At 34.9% G+C, this 24405-nt stretch overlaps 2 protein-coding genes across 14 annotated transcripts in view; one reads left to right on the forward strand and one right to left on the reverse strand.

The window, feature by feature from the left end:
* Window positions 1–1337: 1337 nt before the first annotated feature.
* LOC128157312 (uncharacterized) lies at window positions 1338–2081 on the reverse strand. The gene is made up of 2 exons (XM_052819807.1): window positions 2002–2081; window positions 1338–1895 (listed from the first exon to the last, which is right to left on the reverse strand). Exon 2 carries the CDS (start codon window positions 1881–1883, stop codon window positions 1479–1481), a length of 405 nt encoding a protein of 134 aa, XP_052675767.1. The 5' UTR covers window positions 1884–1895; window positions 2002–2081; the 3' UTR covers window positions 1338–1478.
* A 421-nt stretch (window positions 2082–2502) lies between these two features.
* LOC128192064 (uncharacterized) overlaps window positions 2503–24405 on the forward strand; it is a 28325-nt gene continuing 6422 nt past the window's right edge. Inside the window, exons 1-21 of one of the 13 annotated variants that reach the window (XM_052864478.1) lie at window positions 2531–2592; window positions 5217–5293; window positions 13641–13780; window positions 16713–16809; window positions 17562–17659; window positions 18076–18160; window positions 18463–18687; window positions 18930–19022; window positions 19281–19403; window positions 19592–19669; window positions 20100–20199; window positions 21144–21293; window positions 21570–21672; window positions 21838–21982; window positions 22253–22329; window positions 22495–22602; window positions 22700–22842; window positions 22961–23153; window positions 23300–23430; window positions 23578–23766; window positions 24256–24405. In XM_052864478.1, coding sequence (XP_052720438.1) covers window positions 13686–13780; window positions 16713–16809; window positions 17562–17659; window positions 18076–18160; window positions 18463–18687; window positions 18930–19022; window positions 19281–19403; window positions 19592–19669; window positions 20100–20199; window positions 21144–21293; window positions 21570–21672; window positions 21838–21982; window positions 22253–22329; window positions 22495–22602; window positions 22700–22842; window positions 22961–23153; window positions 23300–23430; window positions 23578–23766; window positions 24256–24405 — 2383 coding nt within the window. In that variant the 5' untranslated portion in view covers window positions 2531–2592; window positions 5217–5293; window positions 13641–13685. The other 12 variants (XM_052864485.1, XM_052864486.1, XM_052864480.1 and 9 more) reach the window with 12 other exon arrangements.

The following is a 24405-nucleotide window of genomic DNA, read 5'->3' on the forward strand; positions in this document are numbered from 1 at the left end:
TTTATTGAAAGTTTTTATTCCTAAAATAGTGTTTTAATAGAGTGAAGGATTTTATTCCATAGTCTTAGTTAGGGAGGATGGATGGTCAACAAATTAACCATCAGATCTACCTAAAATTTTAAGAGATGATTTGGTTAGTTACGAACTATTATTTAGTGAAGGAAAAAAATCCCTATATTTTACTTTGTAAATTTTGGTATTTTTTAAAATATTTTTATATATAGCTCTTCTTCGTAAGGAAATCAATATAGTCTAAATATGGCCACGATCATCGAGCCTTCTTAAATGGATTTGTGCTCATAAAAATTATGTATAGAGAAATCATACGTTCTTCTTTTATAAAATGCCCTACTGGTATTAAAATATTTTGTTGACATGTTAAGTACAAAATTTTGTTTAAAATAGCATCTGCGTCTGAAAAGTGTATTCGACTAAACATGTTTTGTATTTTGTTTAAAACGGTTTTGAAGTAAAATTATACTTGGTTCCATTTTGATTTTATATTGGAATATTTACTCCCAAAAAATCGGAGCTCCAATGATACCATGTAAAATACTGGTTCATGTTCATGTGTATATTTACATTTTCCAGTGTCTTTATCTGTAATAACACTACGAGTCAATTTTGTACTATACAGTCCAATAAATTCAATTGACGTATTGTTGGGGCGCCAGCAGGTTTGCAATTTTAATATTTTAATTTTTGATCGTATATTTTCTGAATATTATATAAATATAAGTAATTTGGAATCATTCTTTGAATATTACGAGGTGATAATTTCGGTCGGGGACGTAATCAATCCTAACATAATCGGGCTTTTTTGGATTTGATCACGCCCCAACCAAAATTATTACCTCATAATACTCAAAGAATGATTCCTTATTCCTTAAATAAATTCAAGCATTCAGCTCGAGATACGCTTGTCACCATACCTACCTTCTGCCATGAAAGATGAGGCTAATAAAAAAAAGAAATTAGCAAAATTCTTAGCTCAAAAAGGAGAATAAATTAATGTAAATGATATGCAGCTGCATACTATAGTATGTGTTCTTTGTTTACCAACGTTATATGCTGGCAAACAGTAGCAAGAATTAAAAAAACACCACTTTGTATTTATACTACGACCTCTGTTCATGGTCTAGACGGAGTTTGTTTACCTAATGAAACCATTGCCATCAGAGGAATGCAACAGAATTGCTAAAAGCAATTCTACTATTTAATCCTACCCGACTAAAAGCAAATACATGTAATACGTTCAGAATGTAGTACTGATACGTGAAGAAAACTAAATGTACCATAACAAAAATAACTAATGACGATAAAATTAAAAGCACAGTGTGCAACTTTTTATGAAAAAATATGGAATTTGACAAATGTTCATGCACTAACCAAATGATAATTTTATCAGGTTAATTAAAAAAAAATGACTTTCTTGATTACTTTTAAAGTTTCTACAATTTAAAAATAACTAAGTCCATTTATGTATCGAGATGGTGATTCCTCTTCGGCCCGCGACGCTTCTTCACAAGATCCCGAGGGGGGGAGGATGGTCTCTTCACAGAGACATCACCCAGGTTCTGAAACTTGCCCATATCGCTGAAGATCCCTGGTGGTTCATGCATACGCTGCTTCATTGTTTCCTCAACCTGTCTTTCGTTTTCCTCGTATATTTTCTGGAACTCCTGGAAGGTGTACACGTTAGGACCAATGCTTGGCAGGATGTCATACATCTTGCCCAAACCTGACCTCTTTGCGGTTTTCTTTGGCCTCGTCCTCCTGTCCCCCGGGATCTCGGGGAGGATGTCGTAAGTTTTCCCCTGGGATAACTTCGGATCCCCCTTTGCTTCGTTTTTGTTATCGTGTTTCCCTGGTTTTTCTGGCATTGCGGATATGGTCTAAAGTAAAACAAATCTTACAGAACAAGAACACGTAAAAGATAATTAGAACAATTTACCATTAATGTGTTAACTGCTATAAGATTAATGAATGAAATCTACCTACTGTATTTTTCTGTTGTTAACAATGCATCACGTGAAATTAATTGTTACGCTTCTACAATGTGACGTACATGAAAAGTGTACGTCATGAAGAGAGAGAGAGAGAGAGAGAGAGAGAGAGAGAGAGAGAGAGAGAGAGAGAGAGAGAGAGAGAGAGAGAGAGAGAGAGAGAGAGATATCAAATATGCCAAATAGAAATATATAAAACATTCTGGAACGAGCATAGCTTGCATTACATGTATGTTTTTCTTCATAAATTGACAGTTCCGTTATTTTGTTAATAAAGCAGTTCCGTTATTTTTTTAATAAAAAGATTTTTTTAATGTTTATCTTTTTAAAATAAATAGCGTTACGCTGTTTCGTCATTTTAAATACATGTACATGCAAATTATGATTATGATATGAATATAGATGTATTTTGTAGCAGATAAAACAATAAAGCTAGAAAGCATCCAAACCGGGACGAATGAATGTAACCGTCCATGGTTTCTTTTTTAGAAGTAATAAATTTTCAAGATGGAGGAAAGGCCAAGGGATTGACAGACATCGGACAAAAGAATAGCTGCTTGAGCGTGAAATTTTGAGAGTGAGAGAGGTAAATTTTCTGTCAAGTTAGAAAGAGCAATATGAATTATTGTCTGCAATTCTTTTTGGGACACGGAGCTCTCAAATTAAAAAGAATGCATAGGTGTCTCATCTCATTAGGGCTTTATGCTTTATTTCCTTACATATTAAAAATTAAAATGCCAAAAAAATACAAACAAGATGTATTATATAAAAAAAAGTTTTTAGTTAAAGCCATCGATTAACTTTAAAATACTGTACGATTTATCGTTCTCGGTTCTTGGTTATATATGGATTCTATGGGTGTGTGTCATTCAGTACAACACCCTTTGGTCAAAGGATGGGCTGTGTATACACATGTAAGTTATGAAGAAACGTATCTCTTGGTATGTTGTACAAACATATTGAATAAAGTCCCTGTTGATATTTGTTTTATTCCAAATTATGTCTAGAGACTGCATATTGGGCACAGTCTTCTTAAAACATGCAGAACGAACACTGTAGTTTTATGATGTATCTGATGTTGTATTTGATATAAGATTATGGTCATACTGTCTGAAGTAGAAAATCTTTCACATGTTTATCAACTTGCACAATGTGTGTCAAAGGCATTGATGATTTTTTCTTCAAGATGCTTAATAAATTAAGAGCAACTTAACAATGATAGATAATTTTTGTTCATATACTTATTATTGTGTACTCAATGAACTAAATATTACAGAAAGTATTGTTAGTTAAAATGAAGTTAGCATATTGAAGTGAATTTAGTATACATAAATGTATTTATTTCCTACACATTCAATACTGCAACATTTTTTTGATGACAAAATACTAATCAACAATTTAAGATTAATTGCGAAGTTCAAATGCTAAAAATTCTGGCATATCCCAAAAATTAAAGTTTTATTTACCGGTATATCTTATGCATTTATCCTAAAATATATCTTAAAAAGATAGCAATGAAGTAAGAGGAGTGTCTTATTCTTGTGTAACAGATGACATAGTCAGTATTTCTATTTTTGTAAAGTGCAGTATTAATTATGTACAAAAAGAATTCCTTTCAGTCTGCAGAAAGGAAATATATTCTTCAGCATTACAACTGATAAAAATCTACACTTAATGTCCTCATTTCTTTTTCATGACCTTAATTTGTCAGCCTGTTTAAAAGCAATACCCCACTCAGGCTGCATGTATTTGTATACTCTGTCTATGCTTGTGGTATGAGAAGTGATGAAATTGTTAGCAACATCTGGTCATAGCTCTTACATGTCAAACAATATGTGTCACTCACTTGTTAATCACTTATGGTTGTTTTCTATAGACGTTTAAGGCAACCTTCGAAAAATTCTTTGTTAATCCTAATATCACTGATCACTGAAAAATGTGTTACACATGTACTTAGATATTTTTATCATGATTCTGAGCAACGCTTTAAAAAAAAATTCATACCAATTTCCTAGAAAAAAAATGTCCATGCAACACTAAAATACTTTTCTGCCTATTAAACCAAGATTCATTAAGAATGAAAACTTCAAAAAGTCGAACAAGTTTTTATATGTGGCATTATTTTGTATATTTTTATATATTGTAAATAATTTGCATAATTAATACAGGGTTATTTTGGTCCCATTTTTTTCTGCCTTACTATACTTGCAAACTGTTTCGCTCTATCTTTAATTCACCCAGACAATTGGAATATATGTTACATACTACTTTTAACTAACACAGTAATGTAAGAATTGTTTTGAATTCATCCAGTTTTAAATTTACCCAATTATAAGAAGGGAAAAGGGACAAAAATAAAGTAGGAAGAATATTTCCCTGTATCCATATGGTATTCAAAAATACACAATTTATGATAAATATATTTTAACTTTCAGGAACAAGAAAATTTGGTTTACATTTGACCTTCATGTACTTCAAGTCCCATTTTCATTTTTATTCTTGAAATACATACATGTATAGTTGAGTTGATGCTTTAAAATGGGAAGAAGGAAATCATTACTACATGAATAACTTCTGAACTCAAGACTGATCTTAGGTCTAATGTGGAAAATGCATGTTATCTGGTTATTAGAATGAACATGGTATTATGGTACGTGTATTTATTTTAAATCATAATTTATATACAAATTAGAACAAGTTGAACAAATTCTCAACAATCTGACTTGCATGAGACATGCTCTGGTTTGATTAATTACTCTGGCAGATCTGTTCTAGGACACTTTAATCAAAATCATTAGTTTTGTTTACCGAAACATGGGTTTTCCTGTTACAAGAATCTGTTTTAGTTAAAGCAGATTGAATGATGCAAGGCTAATCACACAGCTATTTTTGTTTAGTAGAATTAATTTTTTTTCTTCATATTAATTAATTTTCAGTATGGATATACTCCTTTTAAACATAACACAAGCAGGTTCTAATTGAGAATTCAATAAATACGCAGTAGACGTAATTATGTAACAGTTTTCCATTTCATGTATATTGTAAATGACAGTAGGTGACAAAATTATCCCTGCATGATAATTATAGCATTGTAGGTAGGTAAAGCCATGTCTATTTATAACACCTATAGAGTACCTATGTCATATGATAACAATAGTAAATAAATGTATCATTTCCTACTTTCATTTCTTTTTTTATTCTACATAACAGGAAGGATGTGAAAACAATGGCAAACCATGGAATCACTTGTTGATTGAAGTGACTTATGATATGGCAACATGTACAAGGTAGGTCTCAAGATTTGAAATTGACAGAGATGGATATTTATAACTTCACCTATAAAAGTAATTATGTGCTTTTAATTATCAAATAAGGTGACATGGAGTATATCCTTGCCTTTTCTTTTTTAGTTCTGTTAATTTTTTTTCAAACATCATCATTATAATATTTTAAGGGAGTGTGTGTATTACACAAGCAGGTGTATGAGTTTCATATAACTTGCAATTCTTATTTTTCTGTTTAAAACATGAAGTATCTGTGATGAAAAAATGAAATAATATTGGAAAATGTAAATGGGTATATACATGTAGTAGATGTAACAATATTGGCAAGGAATGTATGGCGAGGAATGTAGCTCAAAGAAACTCGGCCAAATTATGAATACTTTATGATGTAGAGAATAAGAAAACAAAAGGAACCCCTTTGATTATACTTCAATGGACCAAAGAGTGGGTATACTTTATTATAAAAAAACCATCTTAACAGTGGCTGCTAATGAGGGAGAAAAAACAGTGTAGTTCTTGAATCAGCAAGATTACAGTGAAGTAATTTGAAGAAAAGCATAAAAGCTCTCTGACACATGCACAATTAGGTTGTTTAGTTTAAAAAGCCAAAATTATTGGTTTGTTCATTAGAGACCAACTTCTGTTATTGGATGGTTCAGCTTCATTAAATATATATTAGCTATAAAGCTTAGACCATGTGAGAATAATTGGACTTTATGTGTTCAGAAGCTGACTACTTGACTCCAGCACACTAGTCACTTACTGCTGCATGCTCAGAAACAATTCATATACTCCCAGCATATATAGTGTACTCAAGAATATACAATGTAAATACTTATTTATTGCCAAATCAGCAAAAATCACTTTCAAAATAGATTTGAACTGTATTTTTTGTTTCCTGTATCCTTTCTTCACTTTATAAATAAACTCAATGCATGCTGTAGTTTTACATCTTCTGCCAAAGATGATCCTCGTTCGGGCCTTACTGTGCATTTAAAATCTGATCCATTCATAAAGTAGCACGCAGGGAGGAAAAAAGCCAAACTTGTGATAAGGCTCTGCAGATGTAGTATTGTTTTTGGGATGGATCATGAAAAATTGTAAAGGTTTTAACGTCCCTTGTGTGTGGTTCAATTTTGGATATAAGGTGGGAACTGCCCATCTGGACTACTGTACAATATGGTGCTGAGCCTCTCAGGTTAGTAAGCTTTCAGAAGTGTTCTTTCTGTGACCTTACTCCCAGTGTGTTTTCAGAATCATTTGAAGCTCATTAGCTTCTGGCTGACCTACTTTTGAGTTCTTTGTGTGGATTTGTACTGTATCATGTGATTTCAAGTCTTGAAGGCAAGTACAATTTAATATCAAACTGTTTGAACATGTAAGGTTCCTCTGCACTGGTGCCATATCATCTGGTTTAATCTTGTTTATCTATCTTATTTCCTGCTTGATTGGAAGGTGAACAAGTTTTGCAGTGGAATGTTCCTCATCAAGGAACATTATTACATTGATTACAAATTGAGGGTGTAACATTTTCCTTTTTATAGATTCAGAATTCTTTCTTCAATATTGCATCCAGCTTATATAATTCCGATAGGGTACCTCTGTTAGAAACTGATTAGATAAGGATTCCATTTCTGAGGAAGCTGAAGCCCCATGCCTCCTGCACTGAGTCGATAAAAATCAGTGGCTTTTTCTAATCTGATGAAGATGAGGAGTAAAATTTTATACTTAATTCCTGGGGAAGGGTAGGGAGTCCTTGAACTGTCAATAAACAGAAGATAATGGTTGGAGATGGATGTCATCTGGGCACAACTACTATGTCATAATTTATGTGTCTTACCTTGATTTGTGACAGTCTGAGGTCACTGACCTGAATTAGGGAATTGTGTGTTGAGTTATCTCCCCTTTTTAATAGTGCAGCCTGTTATTGAGGAGAAGTCAATAAGGTCACAAAATGTAGAATAAAGTGTTGGTACAATGTTCAGATATTTGGTGTATTTTCTTAACTACACATGCAGTTATTTGTTATCAGTTAGCAATACTAATAGCATCATTTTTAGTACAACTGATAGGTATCCAATTATAGTCCATCTCAAGGAGTCAACTAAGAGAAGTCAATCCTGTACTGAATTCTGAGAAAATCTCTCTGGGATAAATCCTCTGTAATGTAATAGTATTTAAACTAAAATGAACCCGGTCCACCTTCATATGCTACTATTGATCTGTGAGTCATCTGATCAGGATTGGAAAATCTTGTCAACTTGATGCACTTGCATTCTCTGAGTGAGATTGTCTGATGTAGGAGGAAGCCGAAGACAGTGTGCGGTTGGAACTGTCCATTGGGCTAGGAAGAATTAAAGACATGGCAGATTAATTATTCATACCAATGTATTGTTCCGGATAGTAAGATAATGCCACTGGAGTCATTTTCAGATTGATCTTGCATTTTGTGAGAGAGATTCATCTGTATACCTGTGTCATTCAAAATTAATTAATCTCCTGAAAATTAAAAACCGGAAAGAAACTTCAGGTGTTTTCTTGAGGCAGAGGAAAGACTTGAATTACCCCTGTGCTGATCACTACATGTCACTGATTCTTGTGAGAGAAGGAATACAACAGTGACAGTGGTTTGGAGGGCAGTGGTGCAGCCATGATGTACTTTATTTTGACAGATTCACAGATCCCTTGGACAATGGCTGACAGATTAATTTGGCACTTATTACATGTTTATTATTCAAATCAAGTTTTGCCCTGGTCTGGGAGAGCAACAGAGGCTAGTTTATATTGATTTTTCAATGGAATCACCTCTACTTTCTCCCCCTCTCTCTCCATAACTCGGATTGACTAGAGGCTGAGTAACCAGACACTGCTTAAAGTGACTCAGATCTTATTGACAGATTTTCATTAAAGACATTCCTTTGTCAATTAGTGGCCTTGTTTCATTGCAATGTTCCAGTGGGTCTGGCATCAGGGAGAAAAAAAGGAGAGAAATTTTGTGTCACATTGTGAAATGGAATTAGCTGTCTTGTAGCTTAACTTGGTTGATGTAAGTTTGGATTCTGGAGAAAAGGAAAATATAATGAGAGGAATGAAAACAGGAAGTTTTTTCACATTTATCAAATTTGTCAGTCTAAACTAATATAGTGCCTGAATTCCTGTTTGATTCAATGTGTTGGAGATGCGTTTGGGGATATAGACAATATGATCAAGCTTGTGCCTCACAGTCTCACACTGACCATTGATCTGACATGACAGGGTGATTGGCAGTTGATGGAAGATGTGTGCCGCCATGGTCCTGGACCAACTGCTGGTTCTGTTGTGGTGCAAGTCAGAAAAAGATGGTACACCTGTCAAGACAGGTGTCAACAGGTAAGTGGCTCTGCATCTGCTGAGGTCATTTCAGATGTGGTTGTATTGACAGGTAGATTTTCATTTGATGTTCTGTGGTATGTACCAAAACATTAACACACTGAAAACAAGGCAACTTGATCGTGTAATTTTGGCACAGAACACTGTTTGTTATTCAATGTAATTAATTTTATGTTCAGTTCTTGTGTGTAGAGTTAAAGTTACTATCTCTTTAATTGCAATATAGGCAGACATTGAAGGAATAATGAAAATTTCTCAGTGAAAGGAGTGGCTTGTAAAGCAGTATGTTCAAGAAAAGGTTCCACATTTGACATGAAATCAGTTGAACAGCTGATGTGGTTCTGTATAAATAATTCTAGTAGGTGTTCCCCTACGTGAGGCCCCTAGCCAATCAGTCAGACTTTTATGATACACAGAAAAATGAGTGTTTGTGATATTTAATGGTTTCCTGTGCTCTTCATCCAAACAATTCCACAATTACAACATGTGTGCAAGTTAGAGAACAGGGCAATGTCCAACAGCAAATGCTGGGTTTTGCCTCTGCATCTTTTTGCCTCCAAGAATGATTATTTTGGTGTTACAGCCAGTTGGATTTCTCAGCAGTTGGAGTAATTGTTTGTAATGAGAAGCTATGCCAGTGCAGAAGTAAGTGTTGTTTTCATGGAATAATAGCTTTGGAAAGTCAAAGGTGGCTTTTTCTTTTAAGAGAACAAAGAGGGTTGTTTTTCCCCAATATTTGTGTACCGGTACTTACAATCAATTTGGACTTTTGGGGGGTCCATCTGCCAAAATGATGAATCGTAAAAGGGTGCATAATTAGGGGTGTTACCTTTCTGACTAACTTCATGTTGATCTAGAGAAACAGAGGAAGGATTGTTTTTGGAAGATTATGTTTTTGAGTTTAGGAGAAATTCTGTGTTTTTGATGGATGTGAACTGGATGCATTGTCAAACCATTAAGCTTTCTCTTCTCTCTTCAATGTTGTGGTTAATTATGTGTAAGCTGCTGGATCTCACCATATGGCAGGTGTGTATATGTGTGTATTGCTCCTAGATACAGCTAAATCACATGTGGAAGTATGGACTCAGGTGAAAAATTAGTATCGATGAAACATTCTGCTGATGAATAATTTCCATGATAAGGATCATTTCAGTGCAGTGTTACATCTGACTCGGAGCATTTAGGGTATTAAAGATGATGGAGTGAAAATGTGGGCACAAGGTGCAAGTCAATTTGATAGTTTATATGAAAATTAGATCAAGAAAACCCTGTTAGCTCTTGTTTGAATGTTCTCTGAAGTGTCATGCTGGGTTTAAAAAGGAAGTGCTGAGATTTTAGAATTGACCTTCTTATATTCAAGTATACATGTAGTACATGAAATGAGTTTCCTATGTTGGTAATGTCCTTTGAGAAATGCAGTGATAGCATTGACAGTCACACTTGAAATCAGTCGGGATGTAGACATGACTGCAACCAAGTGGCCAGATGTGATATGTTATTTGCTGGGATGTGTATTGACACTTGCATATTCTCCTTGAACTGGCACAAATGTCTGTCCATTAATTAGTGTTTGTCTGGAGATGGTACTGTTTGTAATAAATGATTCATCCATGGGGGAATATTTTACCTTTTGTCATCAGCCAGATCCTGATATAAACTGCATCAGGAAGTATATTGGTACCTACTCTATTTTTTGGTAAATAAAAATGAGTTACTCTGAGAATTAGTTTATTGGGAAATACCATCTCCTTTCTTAAGATAAATTACATGTGTACTTCATTTGTTGTTGATATTTATCCTTAGTCAGCTAGTTTAAATGGAAAATTAATTGTCTCTACACTGTGTGTCAATTAAACTAAAGGACGGATAGTGCATATATATACTTACATATATTCACCATGTACAGTGCATTTCTAACATGTGTGTGTCTTGTGTCTGGAGTTAGGTTCATACACATGGTGTTCATGTGTTTATAGAGATCAGGCCCTGGAAAGCACCATGTCCAAGTGTTGTAGGCTGGTACTGTTCATTGATTGAGGCCGTATCAGATTATGCAGGGTCTGGTAAGCTGTGAAATTCTTTGTCTTCCGTCTCTGTGGCTGGCTAGCATCCTTTGATGGTGCAGTACTGCACTGCTGACTGGGACACCCACATAGACAAGGGGCTGGGGAAACATTTTATGCTGCTGGAAAATTAGTTTCCATTTTCTTTTCATTGATTATGCACACGGTGAGATGGAAGGGAAACATTTTGCATTGCCAATGTAGAGCAGATTGCATGTTTTATTCCGTGCAAGTGGCTTTTAATCTTGTGAGGTTATTTTAAATTGATATTTTTTGGCAAGGTTATTATACTAATTATTTACAGTTTATGAAAAAAATCAAGTCAAAGAAAGAGAAAGTGAGAAAGAATAAAAAGAGTGAGAGGGGGATAAAGAGAGAGGGAAGGCGGAAAAAATAACTGTCAATATCTGTCAATGTTACATATAAACATATGATGAACTAGAAGATCTTGCCAAAAAATATCAACTCAAGTTTTAAACAAAATGGCTTGGCAATAAAAAGTTGAGAGAATCTTGATTATAAACCAGATCTATGAAAGTGGCACGCGACTGCCCTGCATTACATTAATTTCCATCCTTTTTTATTTGTAAACACTACATAGATTTGTAACTGTTTCTCACTGCTGCTATCAATCAGTTTTGAAGTACAATGGAGTCTTGGCAGCACTTTACTAAGAAGGATGTTGACATTAAGTATGAACTTTGTAACTACTGAACATGGAGAATAAGGCAACTGTTGGGAAATTACAACACTTGAAATTTGAAATAGAAGTAGAATTCAATGTTGGTTTTGATTTGCAAGGAAGGGCTTATAATAATCAGAACTTTTATCACTTTCTTTATGACATGATTTGCCTCAAAAACAAATCATGGACAAGATGTTATGTTGGAAAATTTGAACAATTTAATGTTCAATTAATGTTTAATTTAATGTGAGGAAAATTGAGTTATGTTAGAAAATTTAAATTCATTCCCAATGTATGATTTTATTCATATGAGTGCAATGCCATGTGCAATAGTTTGAATTGAAACTTCTAATGCGTATGTCTATTCACATGCATACTCTATCTTAGTATGTGAGAGCAAAATTTAATTTGTATTTTGCAAATAAATCCTGATACAGTCAACAAAGACAATGAAGTTTTATTACAAAGTAAAAAGAGCAAAGTAAGGCCATGAACTGCTTCCAGGGCTAATTTTGCTCCAAAACTGCGAAATGGTTAGCTTACAGGGAATATGGCACAGATGAAGAAAGTAGTTGGCTATGTGGGCTTTCAGCACATAGTTGTGTGTTAAATCTGGCTAATCCAAGCATGGCTTTTGGAGGCTGTGGAGGAATAGGGTGCCAGATTAACACCTGGGGAGGGACGTGTGATTGTTTGCTGTGTGCATGACTGACATGCACTGCACATGCTGATTGTACACCTGGGACTGCAGAGATGAAGGAGTGAAGTTTCTGGCATTGCACCACATGTGTAACTGATATTAATGATATTAATGCCCATGATGATAGCCATCGAAATATTTCAAAGTGAACTTTGATATTGTTTAAGAGTTTGAAACCTGAATTTGCTCTTTGTAGAGTTCGATCTTTTTGATATATTAAGATTGGCTGTTGATACATGTACATGTCAAATTTGATTCATAAATGGCTCTTTACATTTACTACATATTTTAAACAAATTCTGCACTGTAATGTTGAAGGGTTGGCCATTTTTCAAATTATAGAGAATGGGCGAGCTTTACATGTGAACACTTCTGGTACATATAAAAGTACAGGTTGCATCCCAACATAAGCAGTAACTGTGTTCTTCATGACATCAAGGTTTATTGATGAACAGAAAGCTAGGTTGATTGGTGACTAACTCTTTGCTTGCACCAAGTAACTAATTTGCCCTCATCATAAGAGCTGTATGTAAACAAATAACATCATATGACATGTTAAGCTGTTGATGAGGGAAATTATGTAGAATTCAGCCAGTTTAAGGCTTAGAAGTGGTTTCCTGGTGGTTCTGGAAATAACCTGTAAAATGTTGTTCAAGAGGAATATAAACTCCAATCATTAATTAAAATCGGAGAGAAAATGGACATTATTGTGTTTACATAATAACAAGTGGATTTACTTTTTTTGCTGAGGGGAAAATTTCACTTTTTTTTTCATCAAAGTGGGTGCTAAGAGTGAGAGGTAAGTTTTTTAATCTAAATAAATTTACAAAGAAGTAATTTCAGATTAAAGGGTTATCTGTGTAGTAGCAATAGACAAATGATTCTGTAAGCACTTGAAATGTAATCTTTATTATCTGAGTTATCTAATCACTTTCAAGCAACTCTTTGCAATGGTGGGGAATCACTCCAAGTCAGATCTCTTCTACACTTTGTGGTTTTGACGTTTTTGTGTTGATAGTTCAGGAAGAGGCAGACAAAAAACCGATTCAATGCTGAGATGTTTGTAATGGAATTGGACAAACTAAATCAAGTGTAAAAAAAGGGAGGAATGCTTTGCTGGCTAATATGCCCTCTGGAAACAATTTACCGGTAGTTAGAGTTTCTTGAGCGAGTCTGTAATTTGAAGAGGAAATCCTTTATGCTTGAATCTTGAAAGGGGAAGGAAATACTCCGTTTGTTCTTCCTGGCTTTGGAAATTTACACTTGGTGGAAACAGACCACAAGTTTTTTGTATGCAACAAAATATAAAATAGTTCCTAGTCATCATAAAAAATGTCATAGCATTTTTGTGTTCATTTGATTGATTTTTGTCTCCCACTTTTAAAGCTTAAATGCAGATATGCTTTTCCATGAAATGTAATGTATGGCATATTTTTGTTCTTTTTTAATGACACAGCTGAATTTTATGTATATCTTTGTTTTGCTTCAATTTACAATGTATATGTTTTGTGTTTTTCACCTTTATGTCCACAGCTCAGACTTTTGATCACAATGGGATGTCAACTTTTATAAGTTGTCATGGCCTTTGAGGTTCAGAATATATACAGCACACCACAGATTCCGCGCAAGCGGCCATGTTTACGTCCTCGCCGAATGACGCTGATCGATCTCAGGTACACGCCTGTCTTAGACCTGCAACACTCTCTCCTGATGCCTGCCAGGAGACCTATACACTGTTTTAGACCTATGTCATTTTCTCTTGATGCCTGCCAGGGTACCTATATTCTTTAACCTACACCACTCTCCCTGATGCCTGCCAGGGGACCTATACACTTAGACCTATACTTCTCTCTCCTGGTGCCTGTGAGGAGATCTTTACATTTAGTCCTACACGACTCTCCTGATGCCTGCCAGGAGACCTGTTCACTATCTAGACCATTTTTTTGTACCGTTGATCTTGGTCACATGAATGTTTGGGTTTTTTTTCTCAAATTTATCTCTTATACTCTCAAATAAATAGTTGGCACCAGCATGATCTTAACTGATATATAGTCTGTATATTCCTGATAAATATTAATGGTAATGTAAGACTACAAATACTACACATAATTTAAATGTAAGAAAGACCTCTGTGTCAATTTATAAAGTTCTTGGCATTGAAAGGTCTTATAAGACCGAGAACAACTGCTTTCTTTCTTGCATTAAGCCTAAGAATAACTCTAAGGTATATTTTATTACGCTTACAAGAAGTACAGAAATATTTTTTGGGCAATATATCTCATTTTATGAAGCTGATAGTGATAGGTAGAGAGAGCTGAGGGAAGGATTATGCAATTTTCAATCAGATAAAGGGGGATGCCTGAATTATTGTATTGTAAGGATGAGGCGATATTGACGGAGCTATCTAGTCATAAAGAGTTTTTTGTCATTTCTGGAAATCATTAATTGAACATCACAGACTTTAACAGCAGCAATAGGTTAACATATCCCTCACCTTTCAAAAGATATTTTAGGCAGCAGGCCAAAGTTACCAAACACCTTTGTGTATGTACATTCTCAACATCCACGCACCAAATATCTCATGGGAGGGGGATTGATGTACATGTACATGTAGTAGTTTTAATGCGTCTGGTTATTTTACTGCCAGAATTTTAGAGTATTCTGTAAACTTAAAATGATATCCAAAATATTAGTCGCTTATCTCTCTTTTAAACTGTCACTGAAAAGGAAAGCGAGAACTATAACACAGAGAAACAGTGTGGGTTTACTCGATTCCTTTATGCATGGCAGTAAACCAAAATGGACTTGAATTAGCAGGGCACAATGTTTCATCTGATACAAGGAAACACTTTCCACTTATTTTTCGTAGAATGAAAATTTAGTAGTATGGTACATATAATTTGACTGATGTATGTTTAAGCAAATCCAGCAGCTATGGATTAAGTGACCTGTATTTTCTTAAATTGATTAGTTTATGATGTAGAAAAAGAAGTTCAGTTGAAGTAAATTTTTTGTTCCATACTCCATACTTAAATTGTAGAGAGAATTTTACTGACTTCTATGACTGGAACAATTTGTTTGGTTTTTTTTTGCTAAATAGTTTCATTAATTGATTTGGATTGAGAGTATTCAAGCTCAGAGGCCATTTGTCACAGGTAGACTGTAAAGTAATTCATTACCTTGGAACATGCATCTCATAAAGCATGAAGGTTGTTGTGTTTGCTGCATTTTAATTTGATTGCCTGCTGGTGAATTACTATATACAACATTGTTCACAATGCATGCAGCAATGCTTGCTTTAGTAAGACAGATCTTAGTTAATCTTCATTTCAGAAATGTGAAAGAATCATTCACCATATATTTTCCATGTAATGAATTTGTCATTCAGCTGACAGACTCCATCTTAAGTAGGTACAATGTATCCAGTAGATTGGTTTCTTGAGAAATCTGCCTCAATCACGGCCCACCAGGCTGCATTATTTAGGTAGAAACGAGGGCGGTAGAAAGTGAAGTTTGATAAAGAGGAAAATTAAGATGGTTGTCATGCCAGGAAAGTTATTCCTGAGACATGCAGCCTCAGCATTTCATGGATTAAAGAAACAGTAACTTCAGATTTCATTCATGGAATTCATGGAACAATTTGAAATGAGTGACGGAGAGGGAACTGTAGCCCCCTCTGAAGTGTTTTAAACATGACTAGTGATAAGCAATGCAGCATGAATGTGATGTGTTTCTCCATCAGCCTGTCAGGAACAGTAACCTATCCATCCAATAAGAGAAAATTTCAGGGGGAAATGTTTACAATGCAGGGGTTTCGACCTTGGCTTCTATTTCTTTCGTTTTCGGGACATCTGCGTATTTTCAAGCTAGCTTCGGAGGAGCTGAGATTTTGGATGTGAACAGCTGAGAAAGACAAAACGTGTGTTGGTAAATGGCTTGGTACATCTTGATATGACCTGGGTGTGATGGCATTAACACCAGTTGATATAATATTGTGTCGCTCATCGGAGGGAGATATATATGTATTTTTTATCGAAACAGTGGAAGCTGATATGATGGTAGGAAGGGTAGAGCAGTAGAATGAGATGAGACCAGATGTTCCCTTGAGTAAACTTGCCAAAAAACCTGAATCTCTATATTGTATTTAATAGACTCCAGAGAAAGATTATCTACTTGATAAATGTTGTCACTGAAAAAGAAATGATAAAAAAGTTATTTTGTTTAATCTAGTGTTAAATAGCACAACAGCTGTACAAAGAATTCTAATGTAACTATTTGTATGGAGGAAGAAATTCTTATTTATTGTCACGAGTCTCACATTGATTTTAGCTTATTTATCTCATTGTTATATGTAAACTTTTTTGTACAAATATTTCATGTATGCCAAAATTATAGAAATGCATGTAAAAATTGTTGGAAAAATCCCTTGTAACCGGGGTGTTCATAGGAATGTTAGTATAGTGGATCTTCTGTCACTGGGAGCTAATTAGGGAAATACCTATGTAATCTTACGCTGTATTGGACATAGCCATGGGTAAGGATAGAGACATGGCTATAGGAGCTAGTGAAAGATGGGTGAATGATGCAGGATTTTCCATGTTTCAGAAATGTACGAGTAGATGAAGATGACAACCAGCCCTATAGAAAATGCAGCACTGCTACAATCCGATCAGAGGGGACCGGCACACAGTACTACTCCAAGGTAATGGTCTACTAATGTACTATTCCAAGGTAATGATCCACTAATGTACTGCTCAAAGGTATGCTGCACTCTCAGCTATTTTCCTATCAGCTCTTTTGTAGAACAGTTAGTCCTTTTAATCAGAAAAACCTGAGAACTGGTTTTGTAAGAATTTGAATGAATGTACCTTTTGTCATGCAATCGTTTTGCTAGATCTGCACTCAAGAGCTTATTTTTGATCCAAAGCAATGTCTAAGCGAAATGAAAGTCCTGCTTGAAATTGTTAGAGGTAATGAGATGGAAATCCATAACTCTTGGGTTCAACTTAGGTTGTGAAATGTAGGAATGTGTAAGGAACGTTCAATCATATGAAACAAAATGAAACGCAAATCTTTTGAATGTCAAACACAAGTATTTTAGGGCAGACAGACATCACTTTAACTTCTAAGGCAATCCTATTCAATATGTCAAATATAAATGTACCTAACTGATTAATACAGGATTTAGGCACTCCATGAGAACGTTCTGTTTGACACAGAAAGTATGCTCTCCTGATAGTAAGGCTCCCAGTTGGATTACGTCATTTCACATAGGAAATTATTTATTGACTGATCGTTTGTTTATTTACCGACAGATATTATTGATAAAGTATTCCAAGACTCAAAGGTGTAGTTGAATAAGACAGGAATGTTTCTAAATTCAGAGTGTGGGCTAATGGGATGGTATGTCTGGGGGACAGGAATTGATTTTGGTCTTCCTTTTTTTTCATTCAGCATGGTGGAATTCAACACATGTATGATAGCTCCGACACCAGCAGTCTGGATTCCTTCAAGAGTAACTCCTCCTGTATGAGGATCAGGAGAGTGTCCAGGTAAAGAACTCAGGTTTCTCAAAACAAATTTCATCTTTAAATTCTAAAACAATGAATTCATTTAATCAAATATGCTGTAATGAGAAAACTTTAGCTAAAATAATATTATGACCTTAAATATAAGGTCAGGGTCAAAATGTATATATATGTTACTTCACATGTTGGGTATTGCATCATATTATTTAGTAATGAAATTTCTTTAGCCGATTATTTAATTGGCATAGAGAGTTGAAAATGATAAATGGCTTATTTTAATAATTTTTTAATTTTCAAAGTATCTTGGAAAGTGCTATTACAAACTTTATGTATACAAATAAAACTGAAAAAACGAGCAGGTTTCAGTTTTGTTTGAAGTACTTTATGCTAAGAAATCTAATATACCATAGAAAAAACAAGAATCCACCTGCTTTTTACAGCTCGGTTGATGGATCCACCAGGTTCCCCAGGCTGCAGGAGTGTGCCCATTTTCATTATGACGTGGTAGAACTTCCCAATTTTCAGGTGCATTAAGCTTGTATTTCTAGCCTACAAAGCATTTGTACAGCAATATGTTAGTCATGTATCAATATCAACTTAAATTTTGCAATAATATCCTAGGAGAAATCTTTTTTTTTCTAATTTTTTAAGTTTCAATATATTGATCACTTGATAACAATTTCACCAGTGAGTAATAAACAGATGATTTTGATGGAGTTTGGGATATCCGTAATTGTACACACCATGCTGTGCTTGCTTTGTATCAATATTTGATAGATCTGTTTTGCCAATTCACATGCCTCATTAAACTTTTATCTGTCTGGCAGGCATGTTTAAGTGATGAGGAGCAGGAGAATTTTCACCATGTCGTGGGGGAGGAGGAGGGAGGGGCTTTCCTCATCAAGATCACCTGTGGCAACAAGTGCTGGATGGTCAAGCGCACCCTCAAGAACTTCTGCATGCTTGACAGGCAGCTACACAAGTGTATCTTTGACCGCAAGTTCAGCAGGTTGCCTGAACTCCAGAAATCTGATGAAGAAAAAAGTCCCAAGGTATGTCATTCTTTAATATGGTATGCCAATGTCAACTATATATAGAACGGACAAGGGGTTGGGGTTTTTTGTGTGTATTGTAGTATTTTGTGTAGTTTAATGAGTCTGTGGTTAACTTGTGTGGACATTTATGGGATACAAATATTTTACAGGTATACATTGCTTATGTAAGCTAGAACATGATTGAATTGAATCAAAATCTAAGGGTCATTGATCTAAGTTAATTTTTTTCATTTTGGTAGGAAATGGAACTTTTTCTTCAGGCCTACCTGAAGAGATTTTCTGACATAGCTGGTAGTATGATCAACTGTGGCTCTGTGCTCAACTGGTTTGAGGTAATAAGCATTGTATTTTCTTCTAATTGTATGATAAACATTTCTGCTGTAGTCATTGCAAATGGAATATTTTGATGATGCATGTATTGTACCATCCTTACTATCAATGAAATCTTAAGTACTATTCACATTTGATGTGAAAGAGATGGTGGGGAAAAAAACCTACCGGTATTTGATCACAAAGTATAATCAGTATTCAAACATTCATAGGCAGTGATTTTATGAGACATCCTGAAGGATTTTGTGAAATCTTTCCAGATTGATAATCGTGGAAACCGTTTACTGGTTGTGGATGATTCAGGGATCAATACCCCAGCCATCGCTGCAGCCCATGCAGTCAAAAGATACACATCCCAGGCCATCGACGAAATCTCGCTAGAGGTAAGCCCCGTCTGACACTGCCATAAAGTGATTCACCTTAACTCTTTATTCATTTGCATCAATGCAGTTGCACATCATTAAGATTTCATGAACATTGGATTAGTGCATTATATATCACCTTTGATCACTATTGAGAGTGCCATTGTTAATCTTTTTGTGTTATGTGAGATCAATTATGCATGTTGTAGGTTGGAGACATTGTGTCTGTGATTGATATGCCCTCCACTGATGACACAATTTGGTGGCGGGGAAAACGAGGATTTGAGGTCAGTTCATTGTTGGGGGAATTGTCAAAGGAGCAAAGAAATTTCTTTGGCTTTCTTATTTTAATCAGGTTAGATTTGATTTAAATGTCACAAAGACATTTGATGACGTGATGTAGTGTTGATAATATTACTGAGAGATTATCTTGTTTTATTTATTCAAAAACATTTATTTGCAGTGAATTTTTTTTATATTAAATAAAAGTTGATTCATCTTCATTCTTTAGATTCAGATTTTTTGCAGATTTAATTATTTTTGATTTTAACAAAATGAAATGTAGTGCAAAGTTAGAATCATTTAGTTTTTTTTATCTTGATGCTATAAAGTTTCCTAAATACACTAAAATGTGAGGTCCAAAGCAATATATGATATCCAAGTTTCTCCCATATTCTTTATTGTATAATTTTAATGTTGTTGGGGTTATTTTCACAGGTGGGCTTTTTCCCTGCAGAGTGTGTGGAAGTGATAGGGGACAAAATCCCAGCCTCTGTCCAATCAATGGTGCCCCTCAACAGCAATAGTAAGAAACCTTGTAAGCATGCCTCACATTACTACTCTTCTTCTATTCCTGTCTGTAGCCTTCAGGAATACTTGGAGCCTGTGAATTAGTCATTCTTTGCAATAGACAGCAAAAATCTATGCCATAGCAAATACACCAAAGTAATGGTCTAGAGTTTTTTTTCCTTCCTACTCATTGGACATTTAAGATAACCGATAATGAATGTATACATTGTAGTTTCATTTTGCATGAAATGCCTTATAAACTATTGAAAGTTGGAGACAAATTAAATAGTTTCCTTAATTTTATAAATAATCATTTATCCATTGTTTTAATCTTAAAGTTTTTAAAAGCTCTTTGCTAGAAAAAAAATATTTGCACAATGAATGTAACTAACAAGATTACCAAGAAATGCAGTTCTTGTATGCTTTAGGTGTTGCTGTTTTACTCCATGTTTTATTGATTAATGATCTGTTATTTGTACTTCAAAGCTGTATAAATGTAATAACTATGTTTTCTATAGCTTACAGCCATTAAAATAGTCTGTTTGAAGTGCTTTTATCATTAACTATCACAAAGTGCAGATTTATTGATATGCATTTAATGCATAATGATTTTTGTTCAAACGTCATTGCACATCATGGATGTAATTATGCATAAATGAAAATTGATTGTCTACAGTTCTAGATAACAGTGAAAAAAATACTTTAAAATGTGTACTTTTATTGCACTCTATCACCCTATTGATATCCCACTTGTGAATGTGCTTCAATATAAGCACACAGTATCTTAAACATTTCATACTTGTATTTTAATTGTATTCCCACTAGAAGCTTAACAGTACACACATATGAGTGATATGCATAATATGCATCAGTGATATGCAAAATCTAAAACAAATTGGTCTTGGTACATTTTTTGTTATGATCATAATAAAATGAACCAATGCTAAGGGAGAATGTTCTCTGATTTTGCAGTAGTCCGTAAGCATGGGAAGTTTCTGTCCTTTCTTCGGATGTTCTTCAACACTCGTCCTCCACGGAACCAGTTGAAACAGTCTGGGATTGTCAAGGAGAGGGTGTTCGGTTGTGATCTGGGGGAACACCTGCTCAATTCAGGGCATGATGGTAAATCAGTCTGTTCAATGTCATAGTGTTCAAGAAAAAAGCCAAATGACTTTCAAGGTTGCATAGGAGTAATATCATTTTTATGACTTTCATCCTGTATATTTATTGACCTAAAGGTCTAGGTCACACTTAAGTTTTTTTTCCTAACTATTTTCCATTCAATTAAGACAAAATGAACTTTTAAAACATGACACAGAGTTATGTTGACTGGCAAAATCATGAGTAATATTTTTTGAGATGTAGTATAAATATGTGCTAATTCTTTTGACTTTTCAGTTCCTCTTGTGCTGAAATGCTGCTCTGCATTTATTGAGGAGATGGGCATTGTTGATGGGATATACAGACTTTCTGGAATCACATCAAACATACAGAAATTAAGGTTAGTTCATTCTTTGTTAAGTAATCATTTGTCATGAATTGCGATAAAAAGTAAAAAAACAAAAAAACAAAAAAACAAAACTGTAAGAAATGTATAACAGGAAGAGACACCCTATCAGATACACTTAAATCCCACCCTTTGCTAATTGTTTTCTGTTGACGACAGACTTGCTTTTGATGAGGATCGAGTTCCTGACCTAACAGAAGAGATATACCTACAAGACATTCACTGCATCAGCTCACTGCTCAAGATGTACTTCAGGGAACTCCCTAATCCTCTGCTGACCTACCAGCTCTACGACAAGTTTGCTGTAAGTCCACAAGTCTGCAAGTGTTTAATGCATGGTATAGACTCAGTTGAGATGAAGTTCACCTTGAATAGAGATGTGCAGAAGGCTAGCTTTTTTTGTAAACAAAGATTTGACTTATTATTTTTTTGTTGTTGGTTTATTTGTTTTATTGATAAACTGAAAAAACCATAAGGTGGAAATGTTATTTTGGAGCAAGGATTATTTTCTGGATTTTGTATTTGTTTTGAACACTTGAGAGAATTAGATGATCCAATTTATGTCTGTTTATAGGACGCAGTGCGAGATGAAGACAATAAACTGTGGAAGATCCATGATGTCGTCCAACAACTTCCTCCACCTCATTACAGGTGTGTAACTTAACGAAGTCTAGATTTACAGTGCATGTACATTGAGTGATTCTGTACTCGGTTTATGTTGGATATCATATTAGTTATGATTTTTATTTTGGTTTCCATTTCGTGTAAGTGTGTACTGTAATTGTTCTGCATTATACGATTTTCATTTACTTCCAGGACTGCTGAGTTCTTGATGCGCCATCTAGCAAAAGTTGCAGCATTTGGGAAGGAAACTGGTATGCATTCCAAGAATCTGGCCATTGTGTGGGCCCCAAATCTTCTCAGGTACAAGTGGTTTCAATTCTCTTTGATGTTGGCTCACATCTATTCCCTAATCATGCAGTAAGGACAGTACATTCACCCCTCACACTTTGTGTTGTAGGTCAAAGGAGCTGGAGTGTGGGGGAGGAGCAGCAGCCCTGCAGGGGGTGGGGATCCAGGCAGTCGTCACTGAATGCTTGATTGTTTATGCAGACCTTATCTTCAGTGACAAACTTCCATCATATTCCTCTCCAGAATTGAAACGTAAGGATTACTTTGCTTAAATTGCATAGCTAAGTATATTCATGTAAATGGAAGTAACTTTTAGAGAATAAAAGAAGGTAGGTTTCATTTTCATAGAATTTGAACAAACTATTTTTAGCCTCAAGGAAAAAGCCAAGACCCAAATCTCTAGCAATTTCCACGCCCACAAAGTTGATAACCTTGGAAGAAGCAAGGGAGAGGGCCCTTTCGGCCAGTCTTCGTCCTCCACACCAGAAATACATTGATGTGGGCAGTGGGCCCAAAGGCTTACCTGAGAAGTACCACACAGTACTGGATCTACCTGGCTACAGGTAAGATATAGAGTATAGCATACATTGTGCTTAAAAGGACTTTTTATTTCGTTGATATTTTCTTTGATTTTGTATTTAGGAAGACAAGACTTTTTAAGTTATAAACTTGAAAGCACAAGAACAAATTATCCATTGTTTGTTTGTAGGAAGAAGATGCCTCTTAAGGAGGTTGGAAATTTGAAAGCCAAAAAATCTCCTAGTGGATGGAGGTCCATATTTTCTAAGGGAAACCGACAAAGCAGCATCAAACACAAAAATCACAAAAGTGGATTATCACGTAAGAAGGACCTTCTGAATTTTATTCCTATATCAATTATTAATATGACCTTTTTTTTTTTTTAGATTTTTTACAATTCACATTCCTTAAAAATCATTCAAGTATTGGAATATTTAGTTTGATATTTTCTGTGTAATGGCTTTGTAGAATCCTTGGGCACTGGAATGGAGAGAAAGGCCATCACAGAGGAGGATGTTCAGACCTGGAAGAGGAGGCGACTAAGAGGAGCGAAGAGTGCCGAGTCTCTCCTTGTCCTTCCTCAGTCCTCCTCCATTGACAGTACCAAGAGGATGTCCAGGCTTGTGGATGAGAACATGCTCATGAAAATGTTCCAAGGTAAAGTCAAATCTTCTTACTGTGTATATAAAGCAAGTTATTGTGTGTATTTTGAAGGAGATGCACACAGCTATGCTTTTAAAGAGTTATCAAGATTTTTTAATTTTACTGAATCAAGAACTGTTAGGATGAAAATAATTGCTAGTTTGTGTAGTTTTTAGAAGAAATATAATAAATAATTATTATTTTTGTGTATGTGTTAAAAAAAAGATTACTGTGGTTTCATCAATATTCGTTGATCACCAATTTTCGTGGATTTCGTTGTTTAGTTTATCCATGAAATTAAATTTTCATTGAAATGCAATTTGTACTAATAATTTGTATTGATAGGGTCACTGGCCACGAATTTACGTATCCGTGAAACTGTGATTTTCATTTTATCCACAAAAATTGATACCCTTGAATATTAATGAAACTACAGTAATTGTATTTTTGTGTATGTTATAGGCAAACATTACCCTGTAATTGTAATTTTTGTAACTGTTTTAGAAGAAGAAGGCCGGCGACCTTTAGGTCACAAGAGATCTCTATCCTCAGAGTCCCCTAGGAGCCTCATGCATACAGAGGAGGCTGTAACCTACCCTAGCTACATTGTGGCTGGATCTAGAGAAATGGCAATTGATGTGTATGATCTGAAAG

The sequence above is a fragment of the Crassostrea angulata genome, chromosome 7, assembly GCF_025612915.1.
Source record: "Crassostrea angulata isolate pt1a10 chromosome 7, ASM2561291v2, whole genome shotgun sequence".
Lineage (NCBI taxonomy): Eukaryota > Metazoa > Mollusca > Bivalvia > Ostreida > Ostreidae > Magallana > Magallana angulata.